This window comes from Phascolarctos cinereus, unplaced genomic scaffold, assembly GCF_003287225.1.
Source record: "Phascolarctos cinereus isolate Bilbo 61053 unplaced genomic scaffold, phaCin_HiC Scaffold_5;HRSCAF=322, whole genome shotgun sequence".
NCBI classification, from domain to species: Eukaryota; Metazoa; Chordata; class Mammalia; order Diprotodontia; family Phascolarctidae; genus Phascolarctos; species Phascolarctos cinereus.
This window is the reverse complement of record NW_027555958.1, coordinates 289,973,642-290,000,663: the sequence shown is the minus strand read 5'-3', so window position 1 is coordinate 290,000,663 and position 27,022 is coordinate 289,973,642. Positions and strand designations below refer to the sequence as shown.

General features: G+C 42.6%; 1 protein-coding gene across 1 annotated transcript in view; it reads left to right on the top strand.

Moving 5' to 3' along the window:
- LOC110215741 (angiotensin-converting enzyme-like) overlaps window positions 1-16,929 on the top strand; it is a 38,120-nt gene extending 21,191 nt beyond the window's left edge. The window contains 9 exon segments of the mRNA XM_020997471.2: window positions 300-359; window positions 362-396; window positions 772-944; window positions 3,481-3,704; window positions 4,139-4,283; window positions 4,615-4,713; window positions 9,541-9,663; window positions 10,630-10,817; window positions 11,764-16,929. Coding sequence (XP_020853130.1) covers window positions 300-359; window positions 362-396; window positions 772-944; window positions 3,481-3,704; window positions 4,139-4,283; window positions 4,615-4,713; window positions 9,541-9,663; window positions 10,630-10,817; window positions 11,764-11,978 — 1,262 coding nt within the window. The 3' untranslated portion in view covers window positions 11,979-16,929.
- The last annotated feature ends 10,093 nt before the right edge of the window (window positions 16,930-27,022 follow it).

Sequence of the window (27,022 nt, the reverse complement as noted above, 5' to 3'; positions counted from 1 at the left end):
ATCAATACCATTTGTTTTTACTTTACCTTCATTTCTAAATATATGCCACAGCCCTCTTTTATCAACAGCCATCCCCTGTAACAAAGATAAAAATAGGGGAAGAAAACCCCAACACATCAACTATGTCTTCTGACAATATTCAATATTCCACATCCATAATCCTACACCTCTCAAAGAAGGAACGGAGCCAGCACTCCTTCTGAACTTATTCCAGGATGGTTCTCTCCTCTTGGGTATTAATAAATATCTGTGTTTAACCTCTTTCTCTCTCTTTCCTTTTCCTCTGAACCTTCCTCCAGGCAACATGTGGGCTCAGAGCTGGTCCAACATCTATGAGTTAGTGGTGCCTTTCCCTTCGCCCACCAGGTGGATGCCACTCCAGCTATGAAAAGCCAGGTCAGTGATCTGTCTGCCCTGCTCTCTGCTCCTCACACAGCCCTTCTTCCCCCAATCTTGTGCCTTCTGACATTCCTCCACTCTTGATTCCGTGATACTCAGTGAGCAGGAGGAGAGGAGGGATCCAGTGGGGGTGAAAGGAGTTCTCTGCTGCTTAGAGGGGTCCTTTTCCACACTGCACCCCTTCCGCTACCCCGCACCCTCAACATTGTCTCTTGGCCAGCGTGCATTTAGGGCTAGAGTCGTGACCTTGGGCAAATCACTTCCCTTCTCTGGGACTCAGTTTACTTTTGAGGGGTTGAACTTTGACAACCATTGAAGTACCTTCCAGTTCTCCAGCTATGATCCTATGATTCTTTGGTCTTTTGCCTTCAGGGCTGGACCCCTCGGAGGATGTTTGAAGAGGCAGATACATTCTTCCAGTCCCTGGGTCTGCTGCCCTTGACCCCTGAGTTTTGGAATAAGTCAATGCTGGAAAAGCCAAACGATGGGCGAGAAGTAGTGTGCCATGCTTCTGCCTGGGATTTCTACAATGGCAAAGACTTCAGGTGGGGCAGAAAGTGGTGATATCCCTTCAGATCCCTTTGGAGAAGGGGAAAGGAGCCTAGAGAAAGTGGTGACAATCCCACTCTCTCTGTCCCTCCCCTCACATCCACCAATCAAGAATAAGGAGAAAACCTGACTGGTTAGTTCAGAAGGTTAGGACACCATGATGGTTTGATCAACATGTTAGGGAACACGCATTTATTAAATGTCTACTGTGTGCCAGGAGCTGTGCTAAGTACTTTGCAAAGATCTCATTTGATATTCACAGTAACCTCGGAAGGTAGGTGCTGTTATGATTCTCATTTTATAGTTGAAGAAATGGAGAAAAGCAGAGATGGTTAAGTGACTTGTCCAGGGCCCAGACAATAAATATCTGAGGTTAGATCTGAACTCAGGTCTTCCTGATTCCAGGCCCTTCTGACTCTACTGTGCCAATAGTTGGCATCCAGGGCTACGAACAACATTTCTAACTCTGCGTGGTCCAAGCCAGCACGTGGTCACAAATACATGCTACCTTTCACGAAAAAGTTTTTCAACAAAAAGTGTGGCCTCTGGAGCAAAGATCCAACTAACAGTGAGTGAGAAGTACTATATATATGTGTGTGTGTGTGTGTATATACATCCCACTTTGGGAGAGCAGGAAGAAAGACCCTGATGACTGAACAGAAAATTAAAAGAAGGAAGGTTTATGGTTAGCCTTTGGAGCCCACTACTGCAAAGGCACAAGGACTGCAGCCTCAGAAAATAGGAGTAGGGTGGATCAGGGATGCTGCAATCTATTTAATACATGGGGTGTCAGAACTGGAATGGACCTTAAATGTCATTTATAGTACAGTCCTCTCATTTTGCCGAGGTCACACAGGAAATAAGTAGCAAAGCCAGTGTGATAGGACCAATGTATTGCCAGGGTTCCCTCTCCACATGAGTTAGGCTAGTTTTTTCCCCAAAAATCAACAAAGCTACCCCCACCCCGGCCACACACACACACACAACATGATTGGCCTAGGGGGCCAAGGCTTTCTGATTACCTAAGGGTATAAAAAGGGCCCTGACAACTTAATGTCCTTAACTGACCAGGAAACCGTGTCCATGTAGAATCTACAAGGAAGCTGTGTCAACAGAGAAGCTGCCTAATCCTTCCCCTACCCCCCTTACCAGTCCCCTCTCCCAGTCAGTCGAATAGCTTTTTTAAGGAAAAACTAGTCTAACCCATGTTAGGGATGGAGGAAGGGAGAACCTTTGCGGCTAGGCACTGCAGCAGATAGAGCACTAAGCCTAGACTCAAGAAGACCTGAGTTCACATGCAGCCTCAAATAGCTGTGTGACCCAGGGCAAGTCACTTAACTTGTTATTTAATCTGCCTCCATGTCTTCTGCTGTAAAATGGGTACCATCACCTATTTGCCAGGTTTATTGTGAGGATCAAATGAGATAATATTTATAAAGCACTTGGCATATAGTAGGTGCATAACAAATGCTTGTTTCCCTCCTATCACAACCAGGATTCGAACTCTTTACAAGTCTAATCTAGAACTTGCTTGTTTGTTTTGTTTTTAATTTCACCTCTTTCTGATAATATTTGTGGCTCAATATTTTTCAGAGGGGTAGAGCTGGGGCTTTTCTTGTACACTTAGTTGAATCAGGAGAGAAGATAGATAGAAACTTAGCCTCCTGGTGCCAAGTTGTTTCACTCTGTCTCTCCTGAGGATAATAACTAAGGAGAAATAGACCTTGTCACACTGAAACAAGAGGGATTCAAGGGAGAATTGGACTCAGTTCCCAGAGGAGGTTAGGGAGATCTCAATAAGAGAGTAGTAGACAACCTTCTGACTTGGATGGCTTAAAACAGGGGGGTCAAACATCAGCCTGCAGGCAGGGCCTCAACCAAATTAAAACGTAATTGAGAAATATTTAACAAAATAAATAAAAATGTAATAGGACATAGATAATATTAATATGTAGTTTTTAAGTCAGGATGCAGATGGTCAAGGGATCCTTATGTACAATTAAGTGACTCCATTTCTATTTGAGTTTAATAGCACTAACATAGAGGCAGTTAATTCACTCCAATTCCACAGAAACCTCTTACAATGCCTAGCCTGTGAAAGGAGACAAAGGAAGGATGCGACACTGCTTATCCTTTCAGGGAATTCAGTCATGTTGGAGAGACATAGCTCATACAAATAATAGAATTATGAAATAATTGAAGAATAATATCACACATAATACTGAGTTTCATCTAATACCAAGGTGTTTATAGAGAGAGCAAACATAGTGAGAGCAGTTAGGGGATCAGCTAACCTCTTTAGATGGTTCCAACCCCAGAATTCTCCCTCTTGTTCTTTTTCGTTTTCTTCCCTTGCTTTCTAATCATATCATCTTTCTGGTATAGCAACAGAGAAGAGAAAATCCTTTCCATGTACAGTCCAACCAGCCGACTTTGTTGGTCTGTCAATCTGTCCCTCTTCCTGACTCCCTCTGCCTAGCAAGCTCTCATACTCTTTTCTGCTGACCCCTGTTCTGTCTCTTTTGCACACAGGATCAAACAGTGCACGACGGTGAACATGGAGGACCTCATCGTCATCCACCATGAGATGGGCCATGTGCAGTATTTCATGCAATACAAAGATCAGCCTCTGGCCTTCCGAGATGGTGCCAACCCAGGTTTCCATGAGGCTATTGGAGATGTGCTGGCACTCTCTGTCTCCACCCCCAAGCACTTACACAGTATTGGTCTGCTGGATAATGAGGGCGAGGGCTATGGTAAGCTGGGGGTGAGGACTCAGGAGTGGAATAAAAAGTCAAAGATGGGCAGCAGAAGCTTAGGGAGAGACTTGGGGACCAGGGTACAGGTGTGGGAGCAAATATCAAGTGAATGTAGGGAGCAGAATTGGGATAAGGATTAAGCAAGATCAGAAGCTGCCTATGAAATAAGGGGTGAAGGAAGATGCTTTTTAATGTCACCTTTTAGAAATGTACATTTTTAATACCAAAAAATCCCACTCTTCACAAATAGGAATTGGTGGTGTGCAAGTCAATCCACATGCATTACAGCAGAAGCTCCAAACCTTGCCCATAGAGCACAGATTCCTGGTTCTGGTTCTGCTGGGAGGAAGGCCATTGAGAATAAATTGGAGAAACCAGAAACAGACAGGGAGAGGGGTTCCTGAGCTGATTACCTCTATCCTCTTTACCAGAGAGTGAGATCAACTATCTGATGAGTGTTGCCCTGGACAAGATTGCCTTCCTTCCTTTTGGTTACCTCATTGACCAGTGGCGCTGGCGGGTGTTCGATGGGAGCATCAATCAGAAAGATTACAACCAGGAGTGGTGGAACCTCAGGTCTGCATGGGCAAGGCTTTGTTGGTACTGATGGGTGTAGGGAGTATATGAGAGGAGGTCATGGTTCAGGGACAGAACCCCTGGGTTCAGGTGCCCCTGGAGGCTGGGACCTGGGCAGCCTTGTGTCGGGTTCTTGACCCAACCTGAAGGACTGGGGCAGTCCCTGGGGTACAAGAGATCCACCTCTAAGCCAGCAAGGCTGGTCAGTTTTCACTGTACATACATAAGTACACACACACACTCTTTTCTAAACTCACATACTTTATTTACCAAGACAACAGGATTAAACCCACTCCTGCCCCTCCAACAATGCTTTTTTTCCTTTTCACAGGCTAAAATACCAGGGTCTGTGTCCACCGGTGCCCAGAACACAAGAAGACTTTGACCCAGGTGCCAAGTTCCACATACCTGCAAATGTGCCCTATCTCAGGTAAAGAAAGGATCAGGGGCCATCTGGGAAAAGAGGGGAACTATTAAGAGGCATTAATGGGAAGGAGCTAATGTCAATGAGTATGTAAAAAGAGATGACAGTGAAGACTGCTAGGTGGCACAATGGATAGAGCACTGACCCTGGAGTCAGGAAGACTTGAGTTCAAATGTGGTCTCAAAAACTTGACACCAGCTATGTGACCCTGGGCAAGTCATTTAATCCCAAGTGCTGAGAGAGAGAGAGAGAGAGAGAGAGAGAGAGAGAGAGAGAGAGAGAGATGATAGTGTGATAGTGCTCCAAAAAATCAGCAATCATGTATTAAGCTCCTACTGTATGCCAAGCATTGTGATAGGTGCTAAAAATGCAAAAGTGAGCCTGATAGTTTCTACCCCTGAGGAACTTCTAGGGGGATACAACACATATTGGAGAGCAACCACCAAAAAAGGTAGGTTTGGTCTAGGCCAGAGATTCTTAACCTTTTTTGTATAATCCCTTTGGCAGTCTGAGAAAGCCTGTGGGCTCCTTATCAGAAGACTTTAAAATACAAAAGCTAAAATACTTAGGATTACAAAGGAAGCCTGTGGACTCCTGTATCAGAATGTTATAAAATACAGGAACTGAAATACTTAGGGTTACAAAGGAGACCAATATTTTGAATCAGTTATCAAAACGTTAAAAAACCAAGTTTGTAGGGTCCCCCATTCCACCCCTTTAGGACATTTGGCCTAAAAAGTCACTGTGGAGTCAGGGAGCAATTAATTGTAGTAGCGATGGTAATATTGGTTGGATTATTGTTCCCATTTTCTCCTGGTCTCTGGTCTACTGTTGAGGCTTCCAGTGCTCTGAAGAATATAGTCGAACCTCATATCCCAGCACAGTGGGCTATGCCGTATTTGTCCCCCTGTTTCGGTTAAATCCCTGATTATTGGTGTTTGTGCTGACCTGAAACTACCCTGGTCAGAGGATTGGCAGGTTTTAGGTCCAGTTTCTAGAGCTGGAGATGGTTTCCTTGGCATGGCTCCTTTGCCCACCTCTGCTAACTGCCAGCCCTTCACTAGACATCCCTGGCTGACATCCCTGATGGGACCCTCTCCCCACCTCTGCAAGTTTCTGGCTCTCTTTTCTTTTTGTGTAGCTCTGGACCGGATAAAGGGGTCTGCTTCTGTTTTGGTTTTGCTTTATTTTCAGTTTCCTTTATCATTGGATTTTATAGAGTTCTTTTTAGATATTTTCTGGCTGAATGCTGAGGCTTCTTTACATTCATATCTTCATCTTAACTAAAAGCCTTTGGTTATAAGCTTGTGTTTTCTTCTATTAAATGTGTAAGGGGGAGGGGATTTGCTTTCCCCCCTAGCTCAGTAGATATAACAGAATTCATGAAGTGCATGGGATTCATATGTTAAAACGGTGCAGAGTGCTGATAAATCTTTTTGTGAGGTGTGAATAGTTCTCTTGAGTAGATTAAAGGGAACAACCTCTATGCCTGAGCAAACAAATTAATCATGCATCCTTGGGGACTTAAAATAGCTAAGAGCTGGGGAGTTAATAGAAGTGAAAGCTCAGAAGTACTTGGTGGAGAAGACTACTGAAAAAAATTGGCAGGGGAAGGATTTCTCTCTTCTCCCCCTCCCCCATTAGCCATGATATCTAGCAATACCGCAAGAGACACCTAATCTGGCAGTTCTACAGTTCTTTTGGCTTGGGAGAATTCAGGAAGCAGATGCACATTCCAGACAGACATGGATACAGAAAGGGTGTTGCTCAAGGGATGGGAAGCGACTTCAAAGACTGAGACCTCTGGCAGGGAAGAAGAGAGCCAGCTATGGAGATGAGCAGACGCTGAGCAACTTCTATAGCAGAGGTGCTCTAGGCGATAGGAACTGTATAATGATTCTGTGAAGAAAGAAAGGCCTTACAGGCCTTGCAATAGCAGGAGTCGTGAGTTGCCATTGCTACCCATAAACCCTATGCAAGCATTGCCTCAGTACCATTCATTGTACTCTACATTTGAACCCACCCTTGTCGTGATTGGTGTGTGTCTAGGAAGGAGAGCGTGCCCTAGGTTTGTGAAGATGGTGTTTTGTAGATGTTTTTTCACTATGCCATTTTAGCAAACATCTTTGCTTAGAGGTAATTATATCTACTGGCTAACTGTTAATGAGAATTATATCATGGAGGCTTGTGAACTTTATAGTTTAGGAGCTGGTACTCCTTCTAAATTCTCAAAGTTCTAAGTACCCTCTTGGGAATTATGTATGTATACATATGTATATACATATATGTATATATGTATATACACACATATATATTATACATACATATATACTATTTACTATTATATTACATATGCATATATACTCTCCTCTTCCCTTTCAAGACTCTACTTAGTCCCTGCAGTTTATTTTAATTACACTGAAGTGGTCCTGGTCTCTTCTCCCAGCTTCCCTCCGTTCTATTACTCTGCTTTTCAGAATTTCGAATTCTGATTTTTTCCTTTGACTTTTTATAAACATGAAGTAATCCTGTGTTATTTTGATCCATTCTCCTTGGAATGCAAAAGGTGTTTTGCCTTGCTACTTCCAAAATGTGTTTTTAATGTTATCATTCTAGATACTGATTAAAATATTCCTTGATAAATCACACTTTAAATTTCACTTGGTCTCCTGTGGATTCTTTTGAGCTATACTTTGCTGTTGGCTTACTGGGCAATTTTTCTGTGTGGTTTCTTGAACTACTCAGGTCAGTTTGTTTCAAGGAACCTTTCTGAAAATCCTGTAGTTCTTATATTATCTCTTCACACCCTATTTTCAAGTATTCTTGTAGAGTTATATGTTAATCCAGTTCTATTATTTGTTTCATTGTTGTTATTTTGTTCCATTCATTTTTCTTTTGCTTCTGAATTTTTCCATTCCAATTCTGTTATTCTGTTTTTCAGAGAACCTACCGTTATATGGCATATCTGTCTTTTGTTCTAAATTCTCTAGGGTCTGGTTACACTTGATGTGGCTTTCGTAAGAGCTCTAATTTCTATTGTTATTTCTTTGAGATTTTTATTTAATTCTTTGTACTGTTCTGAAATATTCTGGAAGTTCTTGGAGTTGCTTCATGGTGATTTCAGGGAACCTGTAAGAGTTTGGTATAATACTATCATTTTCTTGAGGGGACTGGATCTGTCCTTTGTTGCAAAGTGCTTGTCCACTGAGGTGACTATTTCTTCAAACGTTTGTTGATTTAATCTCTCTATGTTTTGTCTATCTTTCTGAATCACTTGCTGGTTATTCTATGGTGTTATTGCTGCAAATGGGCTTATTACCACCAGTATTTTCCCTTCTGTAGGCCCAGTATTGCTGTATCCTTATCCTAGTGCTTGATGCCTGTTCCCTGTTCTCTCAGATTATTAATTTTTGTTTGTTTGGTTGGTTTTGGTTTTTTTGGCTAGGCAGTAGGGTTAAGTAACTTGCTTAGGGTCACACAGCTAGTAAGTGTCAAATGTCTGAGGCCAGATTTGAACTCAGGTCCTCTTGTCTCCAGGGCCCGTGCTTTTTCCACAGCACCACCTAGCTGCCCCTAGACAGGGCCATTTAAAGAGGGAAGTCTACATACATATGTCTTAAAGTGTATGTTTTTGTACACATGCCCAGAGCTACTAGCTGTGGTACTCTGGGCAAGTCACTGAAGGCAAGATCAAGGTCTGCCTCAGTTTTCTCATCTATAAAATGGAGATAATAATTGCACCTGCCTCCCAGGGTTGGTGTGAGAATCAAATGAGATCATATTTGTAAGATGCTTTGTAAAACTTAAAAGTGCTATATAAATGCTGGTGGCTATTATTATTGTTGTTCCTACTGTTACAGTAATTGTAAGAAAGTAAGAGATCTAGATTCAGATCCCACCTCTGACACTTATTAGTTGTGTGACAATGGACAAGTTGCTTACTGAGCCCCAATTTTCACATCTGTAAAATCATACCTGTACTGCTTACCTCACAGAATTGGTGTGAGAATTCCTGTTACCTCACATGTCATATCCATCATCATAGGCTCAGAGGGTCTGTCATGCCTGAGGTGGAGGTTGTCTTTATATATCTACTGAGTTTCAACTTGGCAGCCAGTTAGGGAACTCTTCATCATCTATCAACACAAGCTCCTGTATGTGGCCAGAAGTAGAGCCCCTCCAAGTTTCCCCATGCTAGACTGGAACTAGGAAGGGAAGATCTGGACATGCTCCCAGGAATGGCCTCTCCAAGCCAGTTCACCTATATCATACTGTTAAACCACAGCAGAATATTTTGTTGTTGTTCAGTTGTTTTCAGTCATCTCGTGACTCCATTTGAGGTTTTCGTAGCAAAGATACTGGAATGGTTTGCCATCTGCTTCTCCAGCTTATTTTACAGATGAGGAAACTGAGGCAAACAGGGTTAAGCAACTTGCCCAGGGTCACATAGTAAGTGTCTAAAGACAGATTTGAACTCATGAAGAGGAGTCTTCCTGACTCCAGGCCCAGTATTCTATCCACTGCACCACCTAGCTGCCCACAGAATATTTAGGACCTATAGATAGAGAAGAGCTGCCATGCCTGACCATAGGACTGCATGGGAGGCAGCTAGGTGGCGCAGTGGATAAAGCACTATCCCTGGAGTCAGGAGGACCTGAGTTCAAATCCAGCCTTAGACACATAGCACTCATTAGCTGTGTGACCCTGGGCAAGTCACTTAACCCCATTGCCTAGCCAAAAAAAAAAATACATAGGACTGCATACGTAGCACTGTGAAGAGGGGCTTTTGGGTCCCTTGGCTTGGTCTTACCCTGTTCTGTCTTCTCTTCCCAGATACTTTGTCAGTTTTGTGATTCAGTTCCAGTTCCATGAGGCCCTGTGCCAAGCTGCTGGCCACGACGGCGCACTGCACAAGTGTGATATCTATCAATCAGAGGAGGCCGGGCAGCTCTTGGCGTGAGTTCTCCACCTTTGTCCTTTGGTTAAAGTTCCACCCTCTGACCCAACCTCCAGTCACAGTCTGTAGCCTCTGGGGAGGGAGCCCAACAGGTGTTGCTGAATCATCTGACACTGGGGATTATGGATGTGGGCCTAGAAGATTAGCTTCTTCCCTGGTCTGCCCACCACCCCACGCCTAAACCGAGCCAGCTATGTGCCTCAGTGTGTCTCTGTGTAAGATAAGGACAATGATCCCTTTTCTGGGCAGGGGAAGTAAAGGATCCTTGGGGCCACATGCTTGCTTTCTTTAAAATATTGTATTTCTTTTTTTGTTCAGTTGGGTTGGGTTTTGGGTTTTTTTTGTTAAGCAGTGGGGTTAAGTGATTTGCCCAGAGTCACACAGCTAGTAGGTGGCAAGTGTCTGAGGCCAGATTTGAACTCAGCTCCTTCTGATTCCAGGGCCGGTGCTCCATCCACTGCATCACCTAGTTGCCCCCAAAATTGTATTTCTTTAGAGAATTAGCTTAATTCCTTTGCTTATTTTTAATTTTCTATCATCCTAAATCTTATTTAAATATGCTAGAATCTACCTTACTGGCTGACTACTCATTTTCTTTTTTTTTTTTTTTGGTTTGGTTTGGTTTGGTTTTGGCTAGGCAGTGGGGTTAAGTGACTTGCCCAGGGTCACACAGCTAGTAAGTGTTATGCATCTGAGGCCAGATTTGAACTCAGGTCCTCCTGAATCCAGGGCTGTTGTTCTATCCTAGCTGCCCTGACTACTCATTTTTATAAAATGAGAGGCTTGTACTAAGTGACTTCCAGTTCTAAATCTGATCCTGTAGGACCTAGACACAGTCACTTCTCAATGGGGAATCTAAGCTAGAGGGAGAGATCACTGTATGGGGATTGTAGTCACAGGGCAGGGGCCCTAACTGTTTGTTTCCCTCTTCTTTTCATCTTCCCCAAACCTCAAACCCTACCCAGGGATGCTATGAAGCTGGGACTCAGTAAGCCGTGGCCAGAGGCTATGACGCTACTTACAGGACAGCCCAACATGTCAGCCACAGCTATTGTGAACTACTTCCAGCCCCTGCTGGACTGGCTCATCACCCAGAACAAGGAACAGCAGGAGACACTGGGCTGGCCTCAGTATGACTGGACTCCATATTCTGGTACTGCTCCCATCCCTGCTCTGGCCTCAACCCCTACGTCTCACCCAAGGCTGTAGTTTTTTTCTCTACCTAGACACAGGCTTGAGTCCAAGCAAATGCAGAGCAAGGAGTTTTCTAACTGTTACAAACCTGACCCCAGTCCGCATCTGCTATCAGAGTGTCAGAGATGCACTCCACTTGGGAGTAGAGGTGGTACCCTATCTGCCCTCCTCCCCTAGACAACACTCTGTGGTCAGACCTCAGCCAATAGGATTCAAGGTCTGTTGCTCACTCACTCTGGGACCTTAGGCAAAGTCTCTTTCCATCTCTGGAACTGTAAAATGAAGGAGTTGAATTTTACAGAATGGGAAACTGAGGTCCAGAGACAGGAAGGTCATATAGATAATAAGTAGCAGAACTGGAATTTTGACCCAGGTTATCTGCCTCCTATATCCAGTCTTCTTTTCACTCCCCCATGCTACTTACAGCCTTTTTGCTTCAGCATACACTGCTTCTCCATCTGTCTTCCCCAGCACTGCTAGATTAATTTCCTGAAACTTTTTTCCTCTCCACCTCTCAAAATCTATATTGTCCTTCAAGGCTTAGCTCAGGCACCACTTCCTCCATGAGAATTTCCTGATTTCTACTCCCATCCCCAAAGGAGACATAATATTAATAATAAAATAAGGGAGTTTTATTAAAAGATCTCCAAGGTTCCTTCTGCTTCTAACTTTCTGTGAATACTAGGCCCAGCGCTTATATGAGTCCCTCATCGGGCATTGGCAAGGAGCCTGCAACTGGGGCTGGGCGGTAGGCTGGAGGCCAGTGCCCAGATATGGCCATTTTTCCCAAGGGCCTGGGGCTCCACTCCTTTTTTCCTTGCCCTGATCCCCACACATGTGCCAGAACCTCATTCTCCCCTCTTCCTATCCTCCTCTTCTCATATGTTTTTCTTCCCTACCCCCAGGTGCCTCCAGTGCTTCCAGTGCCCCCAACAGTGGCAAAGTCAGCTTCTTAGGAATGGAGCTGGAGCCTGGACAGGCCATGGCAGGGCAGTGGATACTGCTTTTCCTGGGCCTGGTGTTGCTTGTGGCTATAATGGGCTTGGCCTATAAGATGTATGACCTCAGACGTCAACAGGAGCCTTACTTTGGCTCTGAGGTGGAACTGAGACACTCCTGAGACTGAACCAGAACTGAAAGGAAATGGAAAACCATGTGGAGAGAAGAGGGGGAAATGGTGGAGGGGAGAAATGGAAAACATGCTGAGGACAGAGCTTTGGCTACTAAAGACTGAGGGAACTCAGTCTGCTGGACTCTGGACTGTATTCTGTTTCTACACTGCCCCACCTCCATCCTATTCTTTACCACTCTCTTCTTCTTTCTTTCTTCTCACTTTCTTCCCTTCCTCCTGTGTTTCCTCTTTTTGGCTGGCTTCTCTGATTAAGTCAAGCTTTCCTAACTATGCAAGATGCTATAGGACCATTCCATCTCAACAGGCAACAGTAGAGGTACCTCCCCAAACACTTTTTCCATGGTGGATGTCTGAAGGGGGATGGAGTTGGAATTGGGAGAGAGAGCTTGTTTAATTTCCTGTAGCTTATTAACAAAACCTCCTTAGGTCAGGTAACCTCAGTAGGAGCTAACTAGCCTCTCCCCCTTCAAAGAAACCCACTACCAAGAACCTATATAAATGAAATTAAAGATTCTGTTTCATTTTCCTAAGCTGTATCCCATCCCATAATCCCTAATCGCCCTTGCCCCCAAAATAGTAAATACTTGCTTTTGGGAGATTGGGACTTGTAATACCTGAAGGTAGCAAGCACTGAGGTCCAGTCTTCTCCTATTCATATCCCATTTTCCCAAGCATCTACCCCCAATTCTGAATCATCCTCCCACAGAAGGACACAGGAAGTACTACAGAGAACAGAAATAGTCTACCACCCCTCCAACCTGGCACCCATTTAGCATGCTGTATTGAAAGCACTACTTTCCCACTAGCCAGCCTTCTCTGCAGACCCTTTTGTCTCTCTGTTGTAAAAGTCGAGGGAAAATGGGGGACTCCCTTACCCCCTAAGACCAAAGGCCCTGGCTGCACACTGTCTACCTAGAAGAAGTATTACACATCTTGACTGAATGTGACTTCCAGGAAGAGAATTTGGGAAGATATCTGGGTCAAACTGAGTAGGGAGGCTCTTAGATACAGGCTTCCTGGAAAGCCATAACTAGGTCTGGATGACTGAGGCTTTGTCTGGGGTGGGAGGAGTGGCCAAAAAATAGTGCACTGAGAGCAGTGTGTATCCTTCCGTAACACAGAAACAACTGAGCCTAGCAGCTAACTAGCCAGAATTAAGACAGGAAAATACAAGCTGGAAGCTTCCTCCACCCACGCAGCCACACCTCAAGTGATCTTTTCATTAGCCTAGCCCTGCCACCATCCATGGCCATCTCTTCCCCAGCAGCGGCCTTGTGATGTCCTGGTATTTTTGCTACAACCCCCTCAACTGAATTGAGGGAAAGTGTCATGCTGCTTGCCCAGGACACAAAAACAGCTAAGTGAGTCTCAGCTTCCTGCCAAAATTCAAAGTGCCTTGTCACAGTCGCCATCGTATTCTGAAAAAAAAAAATGCCCAGAGTGTGATTAGTTGTGAATTTACATGCTTTGTATACCCTTCATGGAATGTCTCCCATTGGCTTCAAGCCAAGTCCTTGCCCCTCACTCCCCTGGAGCTCACTCCAACCCAGGTCTATGTCCTGAGCAGGTTAGGGATGACAGTAAGGGTGGTCCCAAAGTCTACTTGGGGTCCTCATTATGTCCCTGTTCTTTAGGGGAAGGAGGCTCTGCCAGGAGAGGGAGACAGCTCAAGATGTGAATGAGACTGAGACATGTGAGATTGATCTGACTTCCTGGCATTAATTACTTTTTCAATCCCTTATAGTTCTATGCCCAACAGATTGTAATTAAGCAACAGCAAACATTTGGTGAGCAGAGCACCCTGCCAAGATGTAGGGGGCACAGGAGACATGAAGTTCAGATGGAGTTTATAGTCTACTCCAAGCCGTGGGGTGCCAATTATAGTTCACTCCAAAATACCTGAGATTTACTCAAGGCCTTTATAAACAAGTGCCAGGGATATTGCTGACTTCCCTGTCTGTGGCTTCATTTCCTGTTCCCACTACTCAATCCTAGACCCCATAAAATGATCCCCTGTTGTGTTGCAGGGGTCTTTCCTCAGCTGCAGTTGCGGGGGCTGAAGAATAGATGCTCATTTACTGTCCTTTTCCCTGTGAACCAATAAATGGGAGAATAAATTATTAAAACAGTATTTTCCAAGCCCCATGCTATGCACCGGGCATACAAAGGCAAAGGTAGTCCCTGCCCTCAGATTATATTCTAAGATGAGAAGTGACAAGAGAGGGGCATTTTGGCTTAGTAAGTTACTGGGATAGGAAGCAGATGGAAAAGATAACACAATCATTCTAGGAGCTATGATAGAATTGTTATGATTATGGTTCAAGTACTAGATGGCAGATATGATTGTCATTTTTTTGCTAAGAAGATGGCCTGGGAAGTGAAGTGAAGCATGGCTGGAGCTAGGCTTAGATGTGGTCAACTTAAGCACCCATGGATGAAGACAGTGGGGCCCAGGGCAGGGGTTTTGGGGAGTATTCCTCCAGATAGTGTCTGTCCTAGGCAGCCAGCAGTTGGTAAGATGATGGTCAAGGAGTGTAATGGACCTATGGACCTTAACCTTTCGTTGCCCACATCCCACACAGCCTGTGCACTCTGGGAATTCGTCATTTCTCTGTCTTCAAGACCCAGTCAATGACTCAATCAGGTTTCTAAGACTTTCCCAGTGGGCTTGGAGGTGCTTTGAGGGTAAAAGTCTTTGTATTCGATTCTGACCCTTTTCAGGATCTAGATAAATTTTGCAATAAAAATATTTAAAACTCCCAAGCCAATGCTTCGTTTTCTCCTAGCTCAGGGCCATCCAGATAAGAACTGCCCAACAAGTTTTCTGGAGTCCAGAGCTGTAGGCCACCTCTCTGCTCCATTTCCCATTTCTGGTCCAGTGAGCTTGACTGGGTACAGCTGCTACATCTGCTGCAGCTTTCCCGCCCACCTCCAGGTCATGAGCCCCAGTACCTCCCACTGTTTTTCAGGCTCTACATCCCACATATGCATAACTGACACTGACAAGAAATTAAAGTATGCTATTGACTCAATTGATTTTTTTTCTACAAAAATAAAACTGAGTGTTTATACATTTAGATCTTGCCATCACTCGTAAATATACCCCTTCCGTGTTTGTACAGAAACTGCCTTACCTGTTTGCAATCTGCTGTCATTTCATCTTGCCCTGTGCCTTGCACACCCAAACCTTATTCGTCATCATCACCATGACCTCTCTAATCCCTCGAGTGCTTAGTTCTTTCCCAGGCCATCACCCTTGCACTGTCCCCGTTTTCCCATCTTGATAACTTGGTGAACCAGTTCAACTCTACACTCTCTTCTCAATCTCTTAACCTCTTCTCATTCAGTCATTTCAGCAGGGTCCAACTCTTCATGACCCTATTTGGGGTTTTCTCGGCAAAGATACTGGAGTGGTTTGCCATTTCCTTCCCCAGCTCTCTTTACAGATGAGAAAACTGAGACAAGGTGAAGTGACTTGCCCAGGGTCACATAGGTATTAAGTGTCTGAGGTCAGATTTATACTCAAAGTCTTCCTGACTCCAGGCCCAGAGCTCTATCCACTGCACCACCTGGCTGTACCTAATTTGTCCCCTTACCCACTGCCAAGTCTCAACCCTGGATTAACCCTATAAACCTTAACTCCTACTCACAGCTAAACAAAGCTAAATGTTACATAATCTTAACTGGGCCCTCACTGCAACAAGGCAATTGTTTTACACCTCCCTAATTAACTCACTTTCTACTCACCAGAGCAGCTTTTCCAATTTTTCATCTCTCTTATAAATTCCTATAGGTCGCCATACCCCACCTCACATTTCCCTGAAAAAAAATCACCAAAAATTCTACCCTCCTCCTTTACTTATCTCACTGGTGCTCTCTGCTACCATCTGCACCTTGATCCCTGTCTCACAAAATGAAGTGTCTAGGCCACTTCGGGGGTCAAAGAGAATATGGTGGCAGAGAGCACCTGTGAGGCCCTCTATTTGCACACATGATCCCATTCTGACCATGTCATTCTCCTACTTTATAAACTCAGTGACTCCCTATCACCTGCGGGATCAAATATAAAGTCCTCATTTTGAAGTTCAGAGTCCTAGGTAACCTTGATGGGGTGCTCAGGCCCCAGACCTAAGATCACGTCTCTGGAAGCCTCCCAATTTCTCAGGAAGCCCCTGTCCTGTGAGAAAAATTTCCCTTGTTGCAAAACGCATTTTCTTATCAGAACAGACAGAGGGGTGCTTGGCCCAAGGATTTTTGTTCCTGGCAGGCCCAAGGACTCTCCCTCCTGCGAGATCCCCAAGGTCCATGCCTCTCACAACTCCCTCAAAGTCTAGTACATTTCCTATACTCTCCCATCCATAGCTCCCAAAGACACCCAGACCCCTAGATTACCTAATTAGCATCCCTGGCATTCCTTTCCCATGCCCCTTTTCCATATAAGCCACTGCACCATCCTCACTCTCTCACAGGTTCCATAAGGACGGTTGCCCACTTTTGCTAAAGTAAAACAATAAATGTTCTGCCACTTGACTAAGAGAAGGCTTGAGTGTGTGAATTCATTCCAGGCAACTCTGCCTTGGCATTCTTGGGTCCCAGGACCCCCAAACCTCAACAAACTGTCTCCCCTCAGTCTTTCCAACTTTCTCCATACATTCTTTGCCATCTAATGACAATGGTCTCTTTGCCATTCCTTGCGGTCTCACAACTCCAGGTTTTGCCTTATTCCCATAACTCTTTTTCTGTCCATCTCCAGCTCCAGGCTTCCCCAGATGCCTTCAAGTCCCAGCTAAAATTTCAGCTACAGGAAGCTTTTCCCATTTCCCTTTAATTCTAGTGCCTTCCCTCTTGATTATTTCCAATTTATCCTGTATATACCTAATTTATACATAGTTGTGTGCATGTTATCTCCCCCATTAAACTGTGAGCTGCTTTATTAAGAGCGAGGTCTGTCTTTTGCCTTTCTTTGTATTCTCAGCATTTAGCATGGTTCCTGGCACATAGTAGACACTTAATTCATGTTTATTGAATAACTAATTAACTGCCTCTGTTCATTCATTCAACAGGCATTTATTAAGCACCTATGATATGCCAGACACTGCTGTGGATACTGAGGATATTAAAAAAAACCTACTTTTAATGAGCTTGAAGGCTATACCAACAGAGATTAAGGTCGGGTAGGTCCCATGAAGCAGGAAGGTTTCAAGTACAGGCCCTTACTCTGTTATCTAAGGACCAACCTGGCTAAGTTTGGAGAAGTCCATCAACCAGGTTGGCCACAGGGGGATGAGTTTTTCAAGCCACAGTAATTCTTAAAGTCCATTGACTTAAGTGGCAGCATGTTTAAAATTTATTTCAGGGGAAGGAGTATCCAAATCTACAAAATTGTAGCTCATTAGAGAGTGATGAGTAATCTACAGATAAAAGAAGCTCCGGGGTCAACTAGTCAAGTCCCCTTTCCTTTACAAATAAGTAAACTGAAGATTAATGTCTTACAAAAACTCCAAAGGATTTTAACCCAGGCCCTCTGACTCCAAAGTTTTCCATTGTATCATTCTGCATTATGCTGCCTCTTGGGTTAAATTACTTAGTTAACTGCACTTAATAAAAGATAGATTCATTCATTCAACAAGCATCAAGTGCTTGCTATGTGTAGAACACTTGTAGATAATGGGGAGGTTTGGGGGGGGTGGAAGAGGTTTGGATTTGGAATTTCCTGAGTGTTGTGAGTATGAAAACAACTTCCACTGATGCAAATTGCAAATCTACTTGTAGTTAAGAATTGCCTAGAACACTGAGTGGTTAAGTGACTTGCCCATGGCCATTCAGAATGTGCCAGACACAGACTTGAGGTTTTCTAACCCCATGGCCAGACTTCTACCCACTATGCCAAGTCAACATTTCTCCAGTGGGTAATATGCACTCTAACATCATTATCTTCTCCCAAAACCAACACCTTGAATTCTGCCCTTAGGACAGTAGGTTTTGATAAGTGAGCTTTCACCATATCATTCCTGGAACTAGGCCTCAAAATTGCTCCCAAGCCCTCCTTTCCAAATCATGCCACATTGCACATACTGCATATATGTTAACTTAGAATAAGCAACTATTGTTTTTCTTAATAAAATGAAATAAAGACCTAAATGGTATAGTTTGGCAATGATATATGTGTTCCCCAAATTTGGTATACAACTATTAATGATGTGTGTGTGTGTGTGTGTGTGTGTGTGTGTGTGTTGGACTTGGTAAACAATTGCTAATAATGTATACATGTGCGCACCTGTACCAAACCTGGTAGATAATTGATAAATACTTGCTAATTTAGGAAACTAAAACTTTTATTGATAGTTTCCTTTCATTATAAGCTTAGGTAATCTATTGCCAACCAACTTAGATGTAATTTATAAACATCCTTAGCCAGAGAACTCAACAGCCTACTGGGTAGAGACTAGGACAAACTCTCCTACCTTCCTCATATTTGGAAATGTGAACATCCTACATTCAGTTGAGAGAAGTACTAATTGATGGAGACATGCCAGAATGCCATCTCAGAGGGAGATACACAATCTCGGGATGGGCAAGGACAGAACCTTGTCATGAGCACTGATGTGAGGCATACTTACTGGAACATTTAGGAGTCCAGTCGGGGATTTGTTCCTGGAGGGTTTGAGGTTTGCATTATTGAATACTCAATAAAGATTGATTTTATGAACTGATAAGTGTAAGTCTTATTACTGTACCATCTGCCCTAATAAGTATATGCAGCAGTGAATTGGTTTTACTCATGTACCATGTGTTACAGTGCCCTCCCCTTTCTCAGCTCCCCTTCACATGTAATCTTCCCCCATTAGAATGTAAGCTCTTTGAGGAAAAGAACTGTCTTGCTTCCTTGTGCTTGTATTGTCGAAGAAAAAATATTAGTGTAGTGATGCAATCTGTGGTGTAGTCTAATCTATCAGAAACAATTTGATTTAATTTAACATTAATGTGGTGCCTAATATGTGCCAGGCAGTTTTACAAATGCTAACTCATTTGATCCTCACAACAATCCTGTAAGATAGGTGCAATTATTATCCCCATTTTACAGTTGAGGTAGCTGGGGGGAGTAACTTGAGGTTAAGCAACTTGCCCAGAGTCACACAGCTAATAAGTGTCTAAGGTCAGATTTAAATTTGAAGTCTTCCTGACTCCGGGCCCAGCATTCTATCCACTGTGCCACTAGCTTCATCATAGGAGGTGAACAGGAGGATGAGTGGCCACCGGTGGAGAGGGCTGTAAAAGATGTGGTGTCCTTAGGTGAAAATTAGGCTTCTATTAAGTCAAGGAGATGGAAAGAATGTTGACTTTTTAGTAGGAAAATAGAGGCTGCATAAGACAATGTAGATTGGCTGAGACGGTGGGTAAGCAGGATAGAAGTGGGCCTGGGGAAGAGTAAGGCTACTTATAATGGGGATGAGATTTTGAGGTGGTAGTAGGTATCAGTGTATGCCACTGAGACTGGATGACCCAGTATTACCAAGGACAATAGGAAGGATATTGCTGGTTCGTGCTCTAATATTACTCAACTGATAGAGAATTTGTGGTTATCTCCAAAATCTGAAATAGAATTGGAACCTTGCTTGTTGTGTAAGCCCAAGGGGAGACAAAAAGATATGACCTTTGCGTTCTATTAGTGCAGTCTATTAGAGGGAGAAGACAACAGCACAAATGAATATGAAATACAACATTACATTGTAAGTGTATCAGTGAGGTGCAAAATAAACGTTTTGTGATTTCCAAGGAGGAAAGTTGTTCTTGACCTGGGGTAATTAGGCTTCACGTAAGTAGTGGTATTTGGCTCGGATCTTACAGAATGCGTAAGAATGTAACAGCAAAAGAGTGAGAAGGAAGACGTTCTAAAACTAGTGCCTGGGATGTACAAATACATGTTCAGAAACAGTAATCCAGTGTAGTACCTCTTCAGAAACTACCTCCCCAATTTTCTGTTGAATTGGTAGGCTGGATCCCCAGAAGGCAGTCGACAACTTCTCTCCTCTGGATTCTGAGTGGGGGGTAGCCCTAAGAAAAACACTTAAGGAAAACCAAATAAGAAAACAAGAGACCTGCATTTATGTATTGCTCATGAGCCCACATTCGGTGTGTTCTTCCCAATATCAATTGCATTGATCTCAGTTAGCTTTCACATTTCCAATTAATTAAGTAATCTATTAACTATTAATTAACCCAACATTAATCTGGGTCAGGCTGCACTCAGGAGTTTTGGGGCCACTTGCTGCCATGCGGTCCAGGTTTGACACCTCTGGTATAAAGGATGGATCGGAGCAGAGATATCCTGGAGGAAAGAAGCCCTATTAGGATGCTATTGCAATAGTCCAGGCAGGTGGTAATGAGGGCCCTTTGTTAGTGTGGAAGCCAGTGGGAACAGAGAAGAAGGGGCAGATCTAAGAGCTGTAGTGGTGATGGAATGAACAGCACTTGGTAACTGGATATGAGAGGTGAGTAAAAAGGAAGATTCAAAGAAAATAATTTATGTTCCAAGAACATTTTAACTTGTACAAACCATTATTTTTTAAAAGACTGTGTCTTCCTAGGTCACCCAGTCTGGAAATGCAAGGTCTGCTCCTCAGCTCAGTGATTAGCACAGAAATTTTGACCTGCTTGGTTTCTGACTTAGACTGATTCATCTCTCCTTATGCAGCCTGGAGACCCTCCATGATCCCAGGCTCACCATATGAATGCTAGACTTAATGTGGACGCCTGATGGGTGTAGCCTTCTGTAGCTCAGAACTCTCAGGCTCAAGCAATCCACCAACCTCAGCCTCCCTAAAGCAGGGATCACAGGCAAATACCATCACTTCCAGCTCAAAGCACTCTCCTTAGATAATCCTGTGAAGTATATTTTACTGTTGGAGAAATTCAGAGGGATAAAGTAGCTTGCCCAAAGTCACACAGATAGTAAGTGTCAGATGAAGGATTCAAATCCATATTTTCTGACTGTCTAGTACTTTTTAAGAAAAGTTTTACTGATGCATTTTTTCTGCTCAAATAATTTCCTCGTATTGGGAGAGATCTCTCCTCACCCCATTGAATCTTTGATAATAAGAAAGAAAAACACTTAAGGAAAACCAAACAATAAAACAACAGAGTCTGAAAGGGGCTGCAGCATTCTGATCCCATAGTCCCCCAACTCTCAATCAAGAATACTATCTTCGGGGCAGCTAGGTGGCACAATGGATAGAGCTCCAGCCTTGGAGTCAGGAGGACCTGAGATCAAATCCAGCCTTAGACACTTGACACTTACTAGCTATGTGACCCTGGTCAAGTCACTTAACCCCCACTGCCTCACCAAAAAGCAAAAAAAAAAAAAAGGAACACTATCTTTACTGCCTCTAGCTTTTTCACTGGTACTAAAAAGTCATAGCCAGAACTGGAACCCAGCCCTTGACTCAACCCTGTGCTCTTTCTATTATATCATTATCCTCTCAAGACACAAATTTGAATAGCTATACAAGGCAGAATATAAGAAATGTATAGAAGGGATTTGGGCTTTTGAGGTCCTCAAGTCTAACCCTCAAATATAACTGTTTACCTGTATTAAATTTCATCTTAGATGAAATCTCTACTCTGTCCAGATCTCTGTTATCTAGAATATTAACTATCCCTCCTAGGTTTTGTAGCCTCTACAAAATTAATAAACTTGCCACTTGAGCTTTCATGAAAAACCCGGAGCCATGAACAGATCCCTGGGGTATTCCTCTAGAGATTTCATCCCAAGTTGACCTCTAATCAATAATGAGTACTCTTGGGAGCAGCTATTCAACTAGTTCCAAATCCATGTAATTGCATTATTGTCTATCTTACATCTCTCCATCTTTTCTACAGTGATAGCATGAGTGTTTTTGTGAAATGATTTGCTAAAAATTTAGGCAAACTCTATTTATAGCACTCCCCTGATCTGCCAGTCTCTTGTTAACACTGTCAAAAATGGAAATGAGATTCATCGGTCATGACCTGTTCTTGAAGAAACCCATTTGGCTGTTTACCATCATTCTTTCCTTTGCTAAATCCACAAACCATTCCTTTTTCTGCTCTAGATTTTTCCTAGGAATGGGAACCAAGGTCACTGGCCCATGGTTTTCAGACTCCACTTTCTTCCCTATTTTGAAATTTGAGATATTTGTTCTTTTCCAATCCTGCTGAGATGCCTCCCAGTCTCCATAGTCTTTAAATTTAATTTTTATATTCTAAACTTAATAAACACCCAATAAAATGGACATTTTAATAAACATAGTACAACAGAAAAAAAAAGAAGATTGTTTATGAAGTTGTGAATCTCTATTATAAACAGCTTGCTTTTCTTTCAGAGGTAATTAGAGTTGTGACTTGCCTAGGGTCACATAGCTAGTAAGTGTCTGAGGTCACATTTGAACTCAGGTCCTCCTGACTCCAGGGCCAGTTGCTCTATCTACTGTACCATCTAGCTGCCTCTTGTTTTGCCTTTAAAATATATTATAGTATATATAACATAAATTCAATGTCTAACTTTCAAAGCTTTTCTAATGTTGACCTGAAACGTTGGTTAAAGAGACAAGCTAGGTGATAAGTAAATTCATATTGTTTTATTCCCTTAAGTTAGTGCATGTACATAGAATCAGAGCTTTAACTCTGACTGAATCAAGCAATCAACAGGACATTTAAACCCTGACTCAGGATGTCTGTGTTACTCAGTTTTATGGTCTTCATATGTTTAACCAGAGCATGAGAAAGGAAATTTAAGTAAGATCAGCAAATGTCAGATCCAGGATATCTGTGTTTCCTTTACCACCATCAAGGTAGTGTCTGGGTTGAAGGCGCCTTAGTGGTCATAAACATATGAATGCCCTTGGTCGGCTTTAGCTCTTGACACAGGAAGGGGCATTCTCAGTTCACTCGGGAAGAAAAGATTAATTCAGTTTTTTGGCCTTTTATGGAGCTCAACTGATCTTAAATGATTATCACTACTTAACTGTGATTCTTTCTGGCTTTCCTCTTGTGCTCATGACTCCATTATTTTTGTTTGTTTGTTTGTTTGGCTTCCTTACCCTCTACTCCTTCCCATCCATCCCCTAACTGGGAAAACAAACAAACAAACAAACAAACAAAGCCCTCATAACAAATAAGCATAGTCAGGCAAAACAAAACACATTGGACATTTCTGAAAATCTATTCTTGTTCTGCACACTGGGTACATCCCCTCTCTTTCAGGAGGCAGGTATCGTTCTTCATCTTAAGTCCTTTGGAATCATGGTTGGTCATTGCATTGATCAGAGTGCTTGAATCTTTCAAAGTTGCTTTTCTTTTTAATGTTACTGTTGTATAAATGTTCTCCTTATTCTGCTCACTTTACTCTCATTCATTCATGCATCTTTGGGTTTTTTTCATAGTTTATTAGTTTTATTTTTCAAGTAACAAGTACTTTTTAATTAATTTGTCCCTCTTACTACACCTCCTCCCCAAAATAAGCAAATTTGTTTAACCTGAAAATCAAATCCCTCAATAGATAGCAGCCACATAGTCTGGCGCAACAAATTCCCACATTAACCGTGTCCAAAAGTTTTAAGTTGCTCACCTCACTGTCAAGAGATAAGTGTTGATGTTTCATCTTCATTCTTTCGGACTCATTTATCATTGTGTTAATCAACTTTCTAAAGTCTTTCAAAGATGTTTTTCTCTATAATGTTATCATTATATAAATTGTTCTGTTTCTACTCAATTCACTGTGCATCATTTCATGAAGGTCTTGCCAGTTTCCTATGAAACTGTTCATTTCGTCATTTCTTAATGGTATGCTAATATTCCATTACATTCATGTACCAAAATTTGTTTAGCCATTTCCCAATGGGGGACACTCACTTAGTTTCCAATTTGTAGCTACCATGAGAAGAAAAAAAGCTACTATAAATATTTTTGCACATATGGATTCTTTTCCTGTTTCTTTGATTTCTTTGGGGGTATAGACCTAGTAGTGGTATAGCTGGAATAAAGAGAACACACAGTTTGGTAACCTTCTGGGAATTGTTCCAAATTGCTTTCCAGAATGACTGGACTAGGTCACAGCTCCACTGTGAACTGATTATTAAAGAAATGCAAATGAAAGGAATTCTGAGGTTCCACTCCACACCTATCAGATTAGCAAAGATGATGAAAGAGGAAAATGACAAATGTCGGAGGGGCTATGGGAAATAGGGACACTAGCAGTACAATGAAGGACAACAGTCTGATGACGAGGAGGTACAGATGCTCCAGTAGGTGCTATAAATGAAAATGAAAATGGAAGGTTTGGAGTGAATGGAGCTCTCCTCTTCTACACTTTCCAATTCTCCCTCTCCCCCATAGTCCTTTCCTAGGCAATTCAAAGGATTTCAGCAGAGTGAGAGTCAAAATGGAAGCATGGATTGACTAAGGGTTTGCCAAACCCTTGATTCCAGCTTAAGGAGGAGTTGGAAAGGGGTGGACAAGATCATGTTCAAAGGTGCAGGTGAGGAGAAAATAATTATCGCTTCCTTTCATTTTTTCCTTCAAGATAGCACCCCCTAGTGGTTACATTAAGATAGAGTGGTCACCTCCCCAGAAGATAGATTCCCATCATCTCCATTTCAGCAATGAGCTCTTCCTTATTGGTCAGAATAAGGCTTAGAATAAGAGTTGCCTTTGTTGCTTCCTCCACTTTTAGAAGGATGAAATTATTATTAAGGCAAGACAAAAAAAATTAAGCTACTTGACTTTCGTCAGAGAAAGAGTGCTAACAAATACCCAGACAATAAGAGCTAGCATTTATTTAGTCCTTTAAGTTTGCAAATGCTCTACATGTGTTTTCTCTTTCAGTCCTTACAACTACCCAGCAAGGTAGGTGCTATTATTATCCCCATTTTACAGATGAGGAAACTGAGGCTGAGAGAAGTTAAAGGACTTGTTCAGGGTCACACACCCAGTAAGTATTTGAGATGAGATTTGAACTCAGGCTTTCCTGATTCCAAGCCCAACACTTAGCACTGTGCTACCTACACCTCAATAATGTAATTCATTCCCAGGCACTAGCAATCAATCAATTAACAAGCGTTTATTAACCACCTACTATGCATCAGACACAGGAGTAGATACTGGGGGTGCAAAAACTGAAAGGCAAAAGTGAAATCATTCCTGTCCTCTAGCAACAAATGCAGATAGATAGAGAGATGATAGATAGATAGATAGATAGAGAGATGATAGATAGATAGATAGATAGATAGATAGATAGATAGATAGATAGATAGATAGATAGAAGATGATTCAGGCACTAGCAGCTGGGGAGATGGGGCAAGGGTGGGGAAGGGAGGTGGCTGGAACTTCAAGAGAAAGTGATGCTTGAGTTCAGTCTTGAAGGAAACCAAAAGTTCTAATGAGCAGTGGTGAGGAGGCATTATAGCTATAGGGTACAGCCTATGCAAAGGGAAAGGAAGGGAAGAAACATTTATTAAGCCTACTATGTGCCAGGCTCTATGCTAAGCACTTTACAAATATTATCTCACTTGATGCTAACAACCCTAGGAATTAGGTGCTATTATTATACCCATTTTAGACTTGAGAAAACTGAGGCTGAGAGGTTAAAAGTCTTGTCAAGGGTCCCACAGCTACTAAGTGTCTGAAGCTGGATTTGACCTCAGGTGTTCCTGACTCTAGGCTCAGTGATCTGTGTACTATGACACCACCTAACCACCCCATTTGTGTAAAGGAACAAAGATAGAGATGGAATACCATGTGTGAGAAACATAAAGGTCAGTTCGACTTGACTTCCCATTCATGAAGGAGATTCATTTATAATGAGTTTGGAAAGGTATGGTAGGGCCGGGTGTCTTAAATGCCAAACAGAAGAGTTTATATTTGATCCTTGAGGCAATAGATAGCCCCTGGAGTTTATTGAGTATGACAGTGACATAGTCAGACCTGAACTTCAGAAAAATCACTTTGCAAATACACAGAGAATGGATTGGAATGGTCAGAGAGGCCAGTTAGAAGGTTATCGCGATAATCCAGGTGAGTGGTGATGAGGACCTAAGGTCATGAAAATGTAAGCAGAAAGAAGACAGGTACAAGAAATGTTTTGGAGATAGAAATAAGATTTGGCAACTGATTGGATATGTAGAGTGATTGAGAGTGAGAAACTGAGGATGATACCAAGGTCCCGAACCAGATGACTAGAAGGATGATCGTGCCTAGTAGATGCTTAATAAAAGTCTGCTGAATTGAATTGTTGTAATCATTGTTATTAAACCAGAGTCCTTTAGAATCTCAGAAGAACATTCTGGGGTCAATGAATCCAATCTGTAACTGAGCAAAAATCCCCCTCAGTCTCCCTGACAATTGGTCACATAGCTTCTATTTTAAGACCTCCAGAGATAGAGATCTGCTGAGGAAACCCATTCCATTCTGGGTTGCACTACTTGTCAGAAAGTTTTTCCTTATATTAAGGTCAAATCTTTTTACAGCTTCTATTCATTGCTCTTTGAGGTCAAATAGATTAAGCTCAATTCCTCTTCCAATATAACAGACCTTCAAGTACTTAAAAAAATTAATAATAAGAGCTAGCACAGGGGTATGGCCTGAAGGCCACATGTGGCCCTCTAGGTCCTCAAGTGCAGCCCTTTGAGTGAATCCAAACTTCCATAACAAATCCCCTTCATAAAAAGATTTGTTCTGTAAAATTTGGAATCAGTCAAAAGGCCGTACCCAAGGACGTAGAAGACCACATGTGGCCACAGGTTCCCCACCTCTGAGCTAGCATTCATATAGCCCTTTAAGTTTTGTGAAGTGTTTTATAAATATTATCTTATTTATTGGAAATTGAGGGGATGCCCATCAATTGGGGAATGGATGAACAAGTTGTAGTATATGAATGTAATGGAATATTATTGTGCTATGAGAAACAATAAACAAGTGAACTTCAGAAAAACTTGGAAAGACTTGTATGGACTGATGCTGAGTAAAGTGAGCAGAACCAGGAGAACGTTGTACACAGT